Source organism: Ruditapes philippinarum, unplaced genomic scaffold (assembly GCF_026571515.1).
Source record: "Ruditapes philippinarum isolate M1 unplaced genomic scaffold, ASM2657151v2 ctg3516_1_1_1_1, whole genome shotgun sequence".
Taxonomy (NCBI): domain Eukaryota; kingdom Metazoa; phylum Mollusca; class Bivalvia; order Venerida; family Veneridae; genus Ruditapes; species Ruditapes philippinarum.
The window spans coordinates 25,845-42,721 of NW_026854006.1; the positions used below are offsets into that span (position 1 = coordinate 25,845).

General features: G+C 33.1%; 1 protein-coding gene across 1 annotated transcript in view; it reads right to left on the reverse strand.

The window, feature by feature from the left end:
- Positions 1-1,041: 1,041 nt before the first annotated feature.
- Positions 1,042-16,877, reverse strand: part of LOC132738661 (uncharacterized) — a 34,771-nt gene continuing 18,935 nt past the window's right edge. The window contains exons 2-6 of the mRNA XM_060726241.1: positions 14,982-15,549; positions 14,490-14,705; positions 10,211-10,305; positions 9,682-9,846; positions 1,042-1,384 (exon numbers count right to left, since the gene is read on the reverse strand). Coding sequence (XP_060582224.1) covers positions 1,298-1,384; positions 9,682-9,846; positions 10,211-10,305; positions 14,490-14,705; positions 14,982-15,549 — 1,131 coding nt within the window. The 3' untranslated portion in view covers positions 1,042-1,297. The remainder of the gene's footprint in view (positions 1,385-9,681; positions 9,847-10,210; positions 10,306-14,489; positions 14,706-14,981; positions 15,550-16,877) is intronic.

Genomic DNA, 16,877 nt, shown 5'->3' on the forward strand with positions numbered 1-16,877 from the left:
TTTAAGTCGAAAAAGAAAGAAATGACTTAGATGATTATTATATAGCTAGAAAATGAATAGACAAAAGAGTTTAACATGTATAGATTCTGTTCAAGATAAATAGAAACATTAAATAAATTAACCACATTTGGTATGTATGTACATTTTTGTTTAAAAGCTTGCTGAATATACTAAGTGATAGCCGGACAATATCAATATGCACTATATAAACACAATTTTTTTAAAACATAAATGCGTCATTAGACATTGTCACACATATGAGTGTTTCCAAAGATTATAGGGCCCGACAGGTCTGCCAAGAACAGCCTATTTGACGTCAGTTAATGGCTCGAAACTTACATGGAGATCCCTATAGCCAATTCATGATAGATAGTAAGTCTAAAATGATGTGTACCACTAGTAATGTAATTCGCATTTTTATTACATTATGTACAAGAACAATCTCCGTGGAAAATTAACATTTAACATAACGATAAGTTCGAGTAAACAAACAGTTATGAAAAAGACAAAAGTTAACAATTTATTTGGATGCGACGAACATGGTTAACATTTTTAAATAAAGGTAAGTATACTATGTAGATAAATGAACAATATTTACCAAACGTTATGTTTCGTTATATGAATATATTTAACGTTTGATAAATAAATCCGGAATGACTTGTTACCTTAAATACAGTTGCCCTTTTATTAACTCTTTTATACATGTATTTACCCTTCTGAACTGTTTCAATAAATTGAAAATTGAGTGTAGTAATGCATTTTAAAAAAATTTAACATTTCAGACTTTATTTGAATTCATTTTTTCTGTTAAATCTATGATGTGTATTGCTTTAGCCTTACATACATTTATGTGAACATGTGCATGTGTCATAGCTCAATAGCCCTTGCTAATAATCTAAGTTTTAATGTATAGCAAAACGTGAATGTGCCACACGCTGACGCTTGGCTTGAAATTCATGAACAGTATATCATTAAAAATGCAAACCAAATAGATCGCCCAAGACGACAATTTTATGTGTTTTTTAATAGTACAAATAAGTTAAGAAGCAATACGAGTATATCTTTATGAATTTGGCATTGAAAGTTAATAGTTTTAAAAGAGAAACATATTATCGTATATGGGGCAAATGCTCTGCTTACTTTCTAGATGTTAATCTGTTTTTGTTAAAAACAAAACACATTGTTACAAGATGTGAAAAAAAAAATAAAACGTTTTTTTTTTCAAAACTTTATCAGTTTTAACGTCTCCATATTTGTATGTAAATGAATTGATCCATATTATGTAGAAAATTTTCCTTCACATCAGTTGTGGATGTTTTGCTCCAGGCACGCTTTGCATTTCGACCGAAGGTAACATGCTTCTTTCCACAATTTCCCATTTCTCCTGTGAGCATTAAATAAATAGAAACATATCATTAAATCAATTCATTTTGAAATTCTAAAATAAGGAAAGCAAAATTCAATAAACAAACTCGTTGCTATAAATTCCCTTTCTTATTTATTGAAGCTTTTACGAGTATTTTGTACCTTCGAATAAAAATGAAATTAATATCTATTTTACAATCATGGCAAAATGACAAAACTTTACATAATGAAAACACACATGTAACTCTTGATATAGTGTCCCTTTAGATTTATATACATTGACAATTATTATGAAATTATGTAATATAAAAATCATTCATGTATGATACTATTCAAATTCAAATGTAGTAAGGTAAGCAGGTTTATGCTCAAATATCATCAGTTAGTACAGGAGCAATTAACAAAAAGTCAATGTATTGTATCGTCGGTTTTGGGACGATATTATGAGTTGAAAACGCTACAGTGCGAGTCGTGTTTGGTTTAGTTACTTTTGCGTGTTTAAGCGGTGTGGCACCGCCATTTATAAATTTTGTAAAAGATTTGGCTGTAGATGTCTAGAAAGTCACAACATTGTATGTATTTTTGTTTTTTCCACTCACAGACTGTTACTATATATGATTTACGTATATACATTGATATATTGTTTTGTACTTTGCTACTGTTTGGTGAAATAAGTTTGTAGATTCGTACTTTAAATTCTCATAACAAATTATATAGAATTTCATATGGAACCTTTTTTCAGCGAAGATGCATAAAGTTTATATTATTTAACCTTAAGTAAAGTACGTTAATTTCTAAATTGCAAGTAAAGGTTTATGAACTAAATTACCAGTAGAACTTTGCTTCATTTGAGATGAATATATGACTTTGATAGAAATTTACCTATAGTACTAAGTATTTTCTTTTTATATATTTTCATCCTTTCTCACACACACACATGTACTTATTCACATCCACACGATATTCAATAAAGCTGGTTATACTGTCTGATAGTAGTTGTGTTAGTTTTTTCACTTTTACGAGGCAGAACAGTCAACTAAAATATTTGCCTATGCAATTTGTGATGGGCGACAGAGAAAGTTGTCCGACAACACAACAAATAAATACAAAAAAGACAAAAATAGCACTAGAACGAAATTTAGCCATCAACTGAACGAATTTTTTTTATCATCTTGGATATGAGACCGCGCATGAAATTAAAGAAAATAATGCATCCCATTGTAATTAAACCTATTACAAGGTGTTAAACGTTAACCGCTTGCTGTAACAATTGATGACAAGCGTTATTTTACGCACGCGTAAAATGGTTGCGAAGAACTGGTCAGTTGTGCAGTGCATACCTTGAAAAGAGCCGAATAATACAACCTTTACGAACGTCTATTTAGATCTGCGCAGTTGCGGAATTGAAATTACATCCTACACATATAAACTCATAAATAGGTCCAAAGAGAAGACGCACCTATCAGCAGCCAGTGATCATAACGAGGCATTAGCAGCTATGGTCAAAATGTGTGTTGAAGTTGTGAATAATCGTCCAGACTTGTGGCATACGTTTTTCAAGAAAAAGAAGAATCCATTACTTATTATAGCTTTATAATAAGATACTTTAAGTGTTTAATATTGTTTAATATTGTGGATGTCAATTTAGAAGTTAGGAACATTACATAAACCTGCATTTTCCTGTTGTCAAGAATACAACATTTAAGTGTTTGAAATTGTGGATATCAATTGAGAAGTTAGGAATATGGTGATAAATGGTATGTTTACTTATTCATTTTTTTTTATTTTGATTTTATACGGAAAATTAAATTACCGTTTCTGTTTGGCAGATGTCGGGACATCACAGGCAATTTAAACAAAATGTACCTGTATAATTATACATTAGAAGACTACTTTTATGGCCTCATTTTGTCTGAACTCCATATTTGTTCAATAATCTTGTGCAAAAAAACACGGAAAAGTTGAAATTGCCTGAACAACACAGGCAAAAGGCACACTTGCTCGCTATAATACCTAAACACCATGTAAAGCTATAATTGTCTGAACACCAAAGGCAAAATGCATATTACCTTCTGGGACTAGTCTTAAGTACAGAGCGTTTTTGATGGCGGAATGTCTACTTATTTGACTTAAAATTAAATTATTATTAGTTATTTATTCATTCTTTATTTGTACCGCTATTTTGAATGAATGAACTTCTAGAGATGGACATAAGAGTTCAATTCTTTCAGAAACATTGACCAAAATTAGACTGACGGCCAAGAAACCAATCGTCCAACAGTTCCTTATATACATGTCAAAATAGTTATCATATACTCTTAGCGATGATTCTCCAGCCCAAATGCAATTTGTGGATTTTTTAAACACCCTGATATTGTAATCACGGAATAAATCCGATCGCAGTGCGTTTTGAGGGTTATGATTCATGCTCAATGAGAGGACCTGAAATATTTCACAGAATCTGGGCCCGGCGATAAGTGATCACCTGGCCACTTTGTGCACTTGTGCAATTCTTCGGGCTGGTGGCTGTCATTGCTTTTCAAGTTTTCATAAAGCATACGGCAGTTATTGCTCGTAGGATACTTAAATATGCCCAAATGTCATCAAGAGCAGTTTTGCATGTGGAAGGAATGTACTTTTCAGACTGTAAAAATGAAACAAAAAAATTAGGAGACGATATTTGGTGATTGGTAATTTGAATGAATAGGAGTAAGTTTTCTTCTTTTTATTACTTTTGACATTTAAGTTATTTATCAATTTCAACTTTGCTTTTCTCTAAACAGCCTGACATTGTTAGAATTGTCAGCAAAAATAAAATTGAGGTACCACGTGAGGAAAATCTCAAAAAGTAGTTTCGTCATTGAAAAGTGTGAAATTATATTTTGATAATTTTCACTGTAAAATTATCAAATATAATTTTCACGGATAATTTAGTAATTCACTGAAAACCATAAAATAAAATTGATTCTTTTTCGACAAAACACACTCCTGATCGCAATGTTACATGTCCAAATACCAAAATAGGTATTTAACAATATCTTCATCATTATTGTTATCACTACTCATAAAGCTGTTGCGATGAATGAGTGGAGAAAACCCCCCAGAATAAATGGATACTAAAACAGTAAATGACTACATTGTAAAGACTTCTGCAACTACTTTTCCAAATGAATTTAATCTTAAAGAATACGAATAGCTATCATTCAGTTGGACAGATCAAGAAATAATTGTATTTTCAAAGTCAATAATTAACAAAGACTATATTTTGAACATATTGACAAGACCACGATCAGATGGACGAGTTAGAATCAGCTTGACTTTAAAATTATATAATAGCAATTACGTCGACATAAAAGTTTTAACATGAAACTTCTTTCGTTTCCTTTTCGAAAACGTCAAATTTGATATTCACTTAACATATCGTTGAAGCCATATTTCCCCATTTCAGAGCGCAGGATCGTTTATATTTAGTTTTCATATCAACGAGGCATGTTTACAAGGTCAGACATTATCAGCATTTACACAAAATGTCAGTGAATCAGTAAATTTAACGACAAACTAGGTTTAACGATTTCAATTAGTTAGTACGTCTTGATCCTTTGAAACAGATTTATCTTTGGGATTCATTGGCACTAAGACAATGACCATGAGATAAATAATGCATTTTCATGAAAAAACAGACCAGCGAATAACAGTTTATCAAATTTCATAGATCATAAGCTGTACTGGTTGCGGGATAACAAGGTGTTATTTGTTCATAAAACCATAAGAATGAAATAGAGAAGGGAAACTGGAAAAACATAAAAAAGATTATTTTAAAGTTATCACAGCGCTTGATCCGAATAAAGTAATGTTATTGATCTGAGCCTGATCCTAATTCTTCTCCACTTTTGTTTTTATGACATGGTAATAGCAATGATGGTTTACCACCTATTCGTGAAATAGGAAGGTCATACAGAAGCTAGAAGTAGATCACGTAAAGCTATGACAGTAAAAGCTGGATAAGATAAATTTGTAAAAATATTTTGCCGTCGGCCTGAAAACCAGTTTCAATAACCATTTTAACAGTACTGTTGTAAATCTCATAACTTACTCAAGATCTTTTAAATGCCAACAAATGGTGTAATTTGAATTGCATACCTATCAATGCTAACAAAACTAAGGTCATGTATATTTCCTCAAAACATAAGCAAAATTATATTTGTGAAAGTGATCCTTGTATTTTGTGTAAAACAGAGCAAATTGTTTGTAGCTCTGAAGAAAAATTACTGGGTATTTCAATAAATAACACCTTATCTTGGCAAAGTCATATTGATAATGTTCTAAAAAAATGCAACTCATTGTTTCATTTATTATCTCGTAAAAAATTATTTATATCTATACCTGTGCGTAAAATGTTTTACAATGCATATACTTTACCACATCTTGACTATTGTTGCATTATTTACGGTAACTTTACGTCTTTTCTAGAAGATAAACTCATTACGTTCCAAAAGAGAGCAGCAAGACTAGTTCTAGACAAAGATTATGACACTCCATCTGCTGAACTAATTTCTGAACTCAGCTGGATGACCTTTTCGCAGTGGGTTGTTTTTCAAAAAGCTTTCATGATGTTTAAAATAATGAATAATCAGGCGCCTTGCTATTTAGTGAATTATTTCATTTTATCGTAAGATGTTCATACTCGCATTTTGCGTTCATCATCTGATTTTTAACTTTATACCCCTAGACCAAATACTGAACAATTTCGTAAGACTTTTATTTATTCTGGATCTTATATTTGGCACGGCCTGCCTGATTCTATCAAGTCTGCTACAACTGTGAACCATTTTAAAACTTTATACTTGAGATTTAATCACACATGATGCATACAAATTAATAATCTCCTATATGTATTTACATATATGTATTTTAATAGTTTAAATATGTTTAATTTATATTGTTCCTTGTTGAGGGCCTCATGGATTCAACGAGTTCTCTTGTTAAATAAAAGTCTTTATTATTATTATTATTATTATTATAAACACCGCTAAGACGGATATTATTTCTTAATTGGTGTACGGATGATCCGAAGGCGAAGTATGTCATGCAAACAGAAATTGTACTTTCGATTTCGCCACAATGAGGCTGAATACGATCTGGAGTCGATATGAAACCTAATTCATTAATGAAATGCGCTGTTTCTGTTCTTATGAAATTTATCAAATGCAGCTTTGACAGCCTTGATGCCTTGAGTCCTTATACTTCAACATCCCCGTTCATTAACAATGGTTTGATTACAGTGAATGGAAACAGGATCATTTTAAACCTTTTAAAGCTACAAACATAACATTCTTATCTTATATGTACGAAATCTGATAACTTACAGAACAAATGGTACATGTATTACAATGTAAAGATGTACATGTACCATATATTTGTTTGTTAAAAAACTTAAATCGTAGATGTCTGCAGAGTTACAGCCTGATTATCACTGTTTATTAAAGGTGTATTTAACACAAGGGAACAACCCGCTATGGAAACATATGATCACCTTTAGCATTTCTTCCAGGAAAATAAATGATACTTCAATATTTTTGGCTGGAATATAAACAAGTTGTGTTATTGTTATCGTTTAAGCGGGGTCAAACACTTAATCTCAGCCTGGATGAGACAAAATAATAATACGCACAACTTATTTACTAGAGACATCGGAAGCTGGTCAACATCCGTTTGTGAGTAACAAACAAGGCAAACGTTTCAGCAAGTGAATAATTGTGTTTAAAAATACCAATAAATTACCGAAATCAACCATATAGCCACAAAAGAAAAAAATGTCGCTGGATTAGTAGTGCACACCTTTTGGGTACATCAACCGTTACAGAACAGAAAATACATAAATCAGCAGACTGGAGCAATGCAAACATTTTTAATTAAGAATTTGCTAAATACTGTAACAAACCACTGTAGAATAACAATAGGAAATCATTGCAGGATATTCTGAATACTGTTAATTAGTTGACTGTAGAATTTATCTATTGCCTGCGTATTATAAGTTAGATCACATGTTAAATCTTATTAATTCCAAGAAGAATTGAATACTATGTTTATTTTACAAACTTATCATTTGTTGATGACTAATATCTCTGTGGTTCAATTCATGAGTTTATATGTATGATGAAATTAGATGATTAAACTAGAATTCCCTACACCTTACTAGCCCTTAATACGTTCTATGCGGATGAACTTCTATATCAATTCCCGTCTTATAGTGTGACAGTCCATGCATAAGGGAAGCTTACCAAAAATTGTGCCAGGAATCTGACAGTGCTGACACGCCCGTACTTGGACATTAATTATATCCCGAAACGATATATAGATATTGATAAGCAAGGATCAACAAGAAAGCCTTAAGATTGAACATAAACATAGTTGATAAGGCATTAAAGGCATCAGTTCATTACCAAAACTAACCAAAAAGATACGTGTGACTTCGCTTTACTATAGAAAATTTTGGAAATCAGAACAATGTCGGTACATCACTATCCAACTCATTATAAAAGAAAAATACAAAACTTAAAAAGATATATATATTAAATTTTCTTCAAAATGAACTTCAAAACTAGGTAAACAAATGGATAGATTCCAAACAATGCCTCTTCAGACAAAGACAACGCGTTTACGCATGATTTAATTTTGGCCTGATTCCAAGATATTAAAAAACTCAGGAAACAATGTGATCCCTCGGAAGCATTAATCACAACAAGATAACTTGAAAATTGCAGACTCGGTTTGATTGAGTCTGCACATGAGGGATAATTAATAAGTGCAACATCTCTCAAGCCCCCTAGCACTGGCTTGAGCGATACTCAATTCACAACACTTAATAGTGCTGGCATCAATTAAGTCTCGGTAATTACCCTCATTACATGAACTCGGACAGCTATACAGTCGTTATTTGTATACGGAGATATGAAAACATAGTCCAATGTTTATACAATAGTAAAAATAAAAAAAGCAAGAAACTAAAAATGGGCCCCGAATTGTAAAGTTCATAAATGTGAATGTTTTATGTACTCGTATTTGTATTGACGACTCGATAAGTAAATCGTGTCATTCCGCAGTAAAGCTTGCGTCTTATACAAAATCATATAAGCCTCGGCTAATTCGCAGCTGAATTAATTCTAAGGCAATACGTATACGAGGGTTGTCCAAAAAATTCGTGCACTGCAGTTATTGTCGTGTGAGTTATTGATAGAAAAACATTAATTATATATCACTTGAAGGGGAGATATATCTTAAATAATAAAACAAAAGAAAAAAACATGTAACCGGCATATCCTGAAAACGAATCGTCATACAGTTACCTTGGTAACGTAATACCGGCGCACGACAAAAAATTGGGTTAGTTCATGACTATGATGCATCACGGTATTCTTTAAACACTACATATTAACGTTAAAATTCAGGGAAAAGTGTGTGTACGTATTCCTTACGTCACTAGAAAATATGGCGTCATTTGCATTCTTGTAACAGTCGTAAACAAACATTTGTTTGCGGTCGTCAGTACTGTAATTACGTGAAAATATCAGTCGCTAAACGTCTGGAAATACGGACGATTATTAAATTTGGTGCAAATATTGGTAAAACACCAACAGATACCTACAGAGAACTTAAAATGGCAAGCGGGACAAATTCAGTGTCAAGAAGGCTGGTTTTTAAATGGCACAAACGCTTTGTGGAAGAGAAAGAGAGTCGGTAGACGATGAAAACCAGTCAGGCAGACGTCCGTCCGTAATGCCGGCGCATGTGACGAGGGTTGTCCAATATATTCCTGCACTGGTGGAATATGCTACATGTACGTTGCATTAAAAACAATAAAAACTACACAATACTTTTCACCAATCATTCCTCTATTGACAGTAAAACAAATTATAACATAAAAAGCAAATACCACTTTATATTTACAAGCAACAAACAATACAATTACAGTAATGAACTAACCCAATGTTTTGTCTTGCGCCGGTATTACGTTACTAAGGTAACTCAATGACCATTCTTTTACACGACACGCCGGTTACTCGGCTTTTTCTTTTGTTTTCTTATTTGAGACATATTACTCTTTCAAGTGATATATAATTCATTTGTCTTTATTAATAACTCTCACGACATTAACTGCAGTGCACGAATATTTTGGACAACCCTCGTATTAGCGATTTCATTGATTGTATCTAGTAATTGTATGGATGCCGTCTCGTTAAATTTGTATTTGAGAATTAGTCTCGAGTTTAGAATATAAAACATTTTATTACAGTTTGTTTAATTTAAATATACAACCTTTATTTTCAATTTCAAATCTTTTTCTTTTTCATTCAAATACTTAGGTTTCCAACCAAACAGGTTTCGAAAAAATCCTTTTTTTCGATCCCTTTTCCATGCACAAAGAATGACACTTAGCATTTCTCCATTTAGCTCTATCTCAAGTAACACTGCTTCAACATCCTGAAAGCATTTTTATCATTGCTAAACAATGGAACGTTCAATGTTTTTATTATTTACAGGACTAAAAATATTGTGAATTAGGCCCAAATTTGTATTTGCAACTACCAATATATAATCGTATTCAATGAATTAACAAATTATTTTTAAATCAAAGTTATCATATATTTATTAATCAATTGTATCAAAACAAAATATTTCTTTAAAAATTACAGCACATAATAACCAAAATGGTATTTCAAAAATATATCGATTTAAACTCGGACACTAATACTCTAAACCTGGACATGACGACATAGCGCAATCGTCAATAGGTATTGAAAAACAGATTAAATGTGCAATGAAGTAAAAAAACAGATAATGATACCTGGATGTTGACTAATCGCTCCTCTATGTAGTCAATAAACGTGTAAAACAAAGATTCAACATCACGAATTATACTTATTGTTTCTTCAAGGTCATCTGCATGATACATAAAGTGACGATGATAGTAGGTAAATGTCACTTCTGCCGAAGTGAGAGGTGAGCGACCGAGTCTGTTTTTAGAAATCTGGAACATCACTAAGTGCTAAATTTAAGCTGGGTTTTACATGCTACATTTAGGTGTGCTATATTTTAACGTCTGGTAATCCATTTTATTTATTGGGTTTCATTACTGATTTCATTTATTACTACTTACTTTTAGTTTAGGTAATGATATATAAAGTTATTTTCGTATTATTGTTAGTAATAAAGAAAACAGTATACTTCAATGTATTATGTTATTTTCATTATCAATTAATGGAATATAGCAACGGTCTTCAGTTAATTTTTTCATCGGCCCGCCAATTTAGTGTATACAAATTTTAAGTTGTAATGATATCGTAAATAAAAGATCTTATAAATACTATATAAGGTCTACATCAAAATTGTGGTGTACATAAAAACGAGCGGACGGTATTTCCGAGATCGAGCGGAAGGCCGACATAAACGGCTAATTGTAAGTATTATTTACGGTTTTGTTTTGTAATGCGTTTAAGTTGCATATTTTCGAAAAACGAAAAATAAATTTTCCTAACGTAGTGAACACGACGATTTGTAGAAAACCCTTCAAATGCTTTACCTTTCGGATCTTTTCGGAAATGCCGTTCGCTCGTTTTTCCGTACACCATAATTTCAAGGTTGAGCGAGTTTGTCAACGTCCAATATTACAATTACTTGATAAAAAATTGAACATGTATCATATCATACAGCGGAGACCGAGTCATGACAAGTTTGTGCATGATCTATAAAGCAACAGAACGCACAATAAACAGAAACATTAATTTTACATTCATCGCTAATAATACAGCGTTTTCTTGTTCTAGCAAGAATTGCAAGAAGACAAGTGTTGCACTGGAGAATGAAGGAAGAGGTTTCCGACCTATAATATAACTATTTTGTTATCACAAAGTTTAGAGAAACTTTGCAAGTGGTGTTCAAAAAAGGTTTCCTTGTCGGGAAAGTCATTTTGAAAATCATGTATCGGCCATTAATTTTGCATGAAACCAGCTAAAGGACTGATGTTTATGACAGTTATGTTAAAAAACGTCAACACTGGAACAGAATAAAAATCAACATGAATACGGTAACATTAAGACCTTTCGCCACATAATTTGTCTTATAACAGTTTTACAAAGTCTCTCAGGTATTTATTGAATATATTTCATACGAGGTATGAAATGCTTTGTCACACTTTTTGTTAATTACATTTATGAAATACGAGGATCTATCAAAACGTTTCTTCCGGTAGTCAGAGAACCCAACTAATGGTCTTACTTTTCAATATAATCCCCCTCTACATCAATGCACTTTGCCCATCTGTGCTCCAACTTGTTTAACCCTTCAAAATAGAACACTCTATGTTGGTCCTCAAAGAATTCCTCCGCCTCCATGACACTTTCATTGCAAGAGTGCTTCCACCATATGCTCTGTTTTTGGATTCTCGATCGAAGTGATGGACCCATGTTTCTTCCTGAGTTACGATCCGGTGGATAAAATCATGTTCATCCTCGTAGCGAGACAAAATATATCTTGAAATGGCAAGCCTGGTCCGTTTCTGGTAGTCAGTCAACTGTATGGGGACCCATCTAGCGGAAACCTTTTACATGCCATAGACATCAGTCAGAATTGCCTGAACTGAACCAAAGCTTATACCCACTTCCCCAGCAATGCTTCGCAGGTCTCGCCTTCTTTCGCACATGAACAGATCGTGTACAGCTTCGGAAGTTTCATCGTTGGTGGCCTCTTTTGGCCGCCCAGGCCTCTCATCATCTCCAATGATTTCCCTGCCTCTCTCAAATTCAGCAGCCCATTTTCTCAAAGTGCTATAGGAAGGGGATTCCTTCCCAAATGTATCCATGAGGTCTTCATGGATTTCCTTGGGGCCATCCCTATCTTACAGAGGTACTTATTGACGGCCATGATTTCAACTTTCTTCATTTGGTCTAAATGACACAACCCTGTACTGATCAAAATGTGTTTTATATTACTAAATCTGCGTAAAGCCATGTGTAACTCGGTCAGTGATCATCAATAAGATATCGGTGTCGACGTATTGTGTGTTAATGTCAGTGTAGTGGCTAGAAGCATATCGGGTCGATAATTTTTTGATCATACCTGGTATAATCAAAATACTAGTAATTAAACTGTTTATGCTAAATCGTATTTCGATCTTAAACCTTTGCTGAAATAAATACTTGCAATTTGCAGGAGCTTTTCAAGATATATATATTTGTTACCACGACATTAAGAGGGACACGAGCGGTTGACCTATTGATATAATCATTAAGCTTGAGTATGTGTAGCAGAGCCCGTACCGTTAGAGAAATGTAGTTATCTTCCTCTACCCGAGAAAAGCATAAAAGAGCACAAAAACACAAAAAGCGGTACTCGCAGTAAAAATAACAATCAAAATGCTTGTTCTGGACAATACTTGCCGCTGCGTTACACCCAGTCACAGACGCGGAAGGCCATAATCCAGGCCGTGTAAGCAACAACAGGCAGTTTAATTACATATTAAATGAAAATGGCATCGATTTTTCTCTTTTAGAAAGAAAGAGACAATAAAATAAAATTTTAATTAAGTCATTTGGTGTAGAAAAATATAAAATATATCCTACAAACAAGTAAGCCTTACCAAGTTTCTCCCCCAGTCTTTTTTTAAAGCGGATCTTAGACATTTTATATGATTAGAAATATAAGTCGTCTGTCAGGAGACAGAATAGCACATGATGGACTAGCGTGTTACAGCATTAAGTGCTACCTCTGATTTACTTAATAAACATGCACCTTGCAGTTTTCAAAATGGAGCACAACGAGTGAAGACAAACAATAGGTTCGATGTACCATTAAAAAATAAAACAACCCTTTGGTTTTGTTAGTTTTAAAAGTCTATTACATCAATTGATTCGAGTACCTCAACCACTAATAAGTCTTCCACAAAACTATATAAATAACCGAGACATGTGGTTACTTTTTCTTTATCAAATGTGCTGATGATGAGATGTTAAAACCTGCCGAAGTGTATAGGGGACCTTGTGTAATCAATAATATTTTAACCGTTTGTTATAATAGAAAATGATATATGTTAACTCTTGAAAAAACCCATGAAACTTACTTTATTCTAAGAAAAGCCGATGGTTTCAAAGAATCAACAAATAATAGATTCATTTTTGCAGTAATTCGCTGGATGATGTCACATTTAAAGATATATGAAGCCTTGAGTTACAGTTTTTCACTATGTCTGTTAAAAAGTCAAGGTATTGATACTTGACAACAGCTTCCAAGTGCTTCTTTAGAAATATTCCTATTGACATAGTGGTAGATTTCTTAATTATCGAGAAATTCTTTCACCCATCTGTTTTACCATTTGCTTCAGGATCCGTTCTCATTTCTTATCGTTGACGTCTTTTGCAGAATCGTGTTATTCATTCTTCAACGGAACCACGCACAAATATCGAGAGAATACGTCTATAGTGACGAATAAGTATTTGATTGACAATTTTCCTTAAGCAAACTGGGTCAATGTCCGCCTTGGGGTCTTTAATTTGTAATGTAATGGCCTTTGTTAACTTTATGCATACACATTTTGCAAACACTGAATATTTAAAAATTAGCATTCAGTAGAATTCCAGATTACTAAAACAAGTCCATCATCTCTCCTGGGGCAGAACTGTCTTTACCTATCATTATCACGTCAATAACATTAAAAAATATTCATTCACCATAAATATTAAAATATCTATATGTTCAGCGCTCCTTTTTAGTTGTTGAATATCTAACATGTTCTTAGTCTATTGATAAATACATGTCTGGAATTAAAATATATTTCTGAAACATAATGTGCCTTTAAGAAAAACAAGTACAGAGCAATGTCATAAGGAAAGAGAAGACATTGTTGTTTACAGGTATTGCTCCGGAGAGGTTATATTTACGTTAAATCTTACTTTGGGAAGATGAATTGTAAATAATACAAATAAAAAATTGCTTTATAAAGTGTCTTCTGTAATTTTTGTATGCTTTTAATGCGTACATTCGCAAAGAGAAGTTCATAAAAATAAAAAGGTAGAATAAAAATAAATTAACGAAAACAACTAAGAAAATATCAGAAATAGTGAATAGTATACCTTCACGGTTTTTCAACTCTGTCACTTTACATTCTTTCCGATAAATATCACTTTCATGTTCTTCTATTTTCATCCGAAGATCGCGCGCCTGTTCTTGTTTCCTTTTTGCTGATATTTCGTTGCCCTGTGCACTGCTTTTACTCACATAAGCTGATGTGCCGTGAACAACGGAGTTTGCTCCTGCAAGTCCTAATGCAAGAGTAATGCTTTTTCCTCCTGAAGAAAATTTATCTTGTTTGGTCTTTGTATGCTAAATAACTGAAACACGTCCTATGTTGTCTCCTTTTATAATCAATGTAACGAAATACCCGTGCGTTTAAAAGTTAACATATTTTTTTGGTAATTCTAATAGTATATAAAGAAGAAATAAGAAACAACAATAGCACTGGAAGTGTAAATAAAATAATTATACATAAATGGGACAAAACTAATTTCATAGCAGTTGATGAAATATTATAAAATTTAAATTTAATTTCGTTTAAATCGTGATACCTGTAACAGGTGCGAATGCCAATCCGGTCAGAAGTCCAATTCCACTTCCTACTGTTGCTACAATTGCATGCTCTGTTGACAATTGATGTGATTCTGCAGCGTATCTTTCTAGCTGTCTTGCATCGCTTTCGTAAGAGTTGGCGTCGTTATAGCATGTCTCAATCTCCATTCTTAAAGAATTCATTGTTCCCATTGTCTGCGAAATATCAACGCATATCAATTGTCTTTTAGTTTCGTCCTCTTTTTTCCTTCGTCTGCATATTTCAACAACATCATGATTACTGGTTTGCGATCTCCGTACATCGTCGGACCATTTGGTTAAGTCTTTTCGGAACTCTATTATGGCCACTTTAAACTTGTCAAAAGTGTTAGCATTCGGTCTCCACTTCGACAGCAATTTGGATTTCCTTCTATTAACGGCACGCCATTTAATAAACAAGAGAATGTTGAGCTTTTCTCTTACATTAATCCATTCCGAGGCTAGCTTTTCTATTTTGGTCTGGACATCTGGCTCATTGAATAATTTCTTTAACAAGAGGTTCAACTTTTGTTGATCCGTCTCAAGTTGCTTAAAGAGAACCAATTTCTTTTCAATTTCACCAACTGTAATACTAAATAGATTAAGTATCTTCCACTCCCTCAGACCTACATTCCAAGAAAGAACTTCAAACAATTCCTCTTCATTCCAGGCAAAATTTAAAGAACATAACTTGATCGGTGAAACTGTTTTACGTTGCGTTTTTTTTTTTTTTTTTGGGGGGGGGGGGGTGGGGGTTATTTTTTATCAATTAGAATTATGAATTCATGTCATTACTCGAGTAATTATTAAAAGACATAAATTTGTAAGCCTACTCAGTCGACTTGGAACCCATGAAATATTTTCAATCCTGAGTGGCATTTATTAAGCCGGTTCGAAATTGACTGACATTTAACCTTCAATATGCCGAGGCTCGCATAATAAAATTTCTTCACTTTTGACCTACATTCCACGAAAAGAAAACTTCATTACTTTAGACAAATATTTATTATAGGCAAAATATACACATATACTACAAGAACATTACGTGATGGGTGGTATTAGTTTTCGTTGCATTTTTTTCCATAAGCTATTTTGTAATTAAAGCCATGAACTGTGAAATAAATTCTTACATTATTCTTTTTAATGACAAGAAATGTCTTAGTAACTTAATTAAGAACCGTTTAAAAATAATTTTAGGTCGCCATCAAGGCTATTAATTTTAGGTCGCATGGACGCTAGGCCACCGCTAGGTCGCCAAGCAACCCGTCTGCCATATTCACTGAGCTCACTCAGCTCAGCCGCTAGGGCGCCAGGTCGCCAACATTATGCCGTTTATTCGCCAACTTCAAAGACCTTTCTACCTGTTGATTGATTTTTACAAAGATATACTACGAACAAAACTGTTAATTAAAATTATAATACACATAAGAGATACACACGCTGGATTTGCATATTATGTAAGTGTTTAGACTCACCAATCTTAAACTGTATCTTTCGTAACCTTTATAAAAATATGCTATTTTTTACATATGAATGTCACTTTGAATTATTCAGATTGAGATAAAGCATAAACACCTTGTTTAAATTTACATTTCACTCAGTAAAATGACATATGCTAAGTACAGATTTAATCTTCAGACTTCTAAGTGTAATGTATTTTAAAACAAAAGAGCATTGATTGTCCTTTTATTCCTGAATGGATTAAAGATTACTTGACAGAAATGCGTGAAATATGATGCTGACGTGTCGCATGTTAGTTGGCGTTCCAGCCACACTTGCTCGCGTCTAAACGTATGACACATTTATTTTAAATTAAAAGTGCAGCGAATACGATTGACATGAAACTGTGTAGAGCTCAAGATTCTTATATAGCGCAA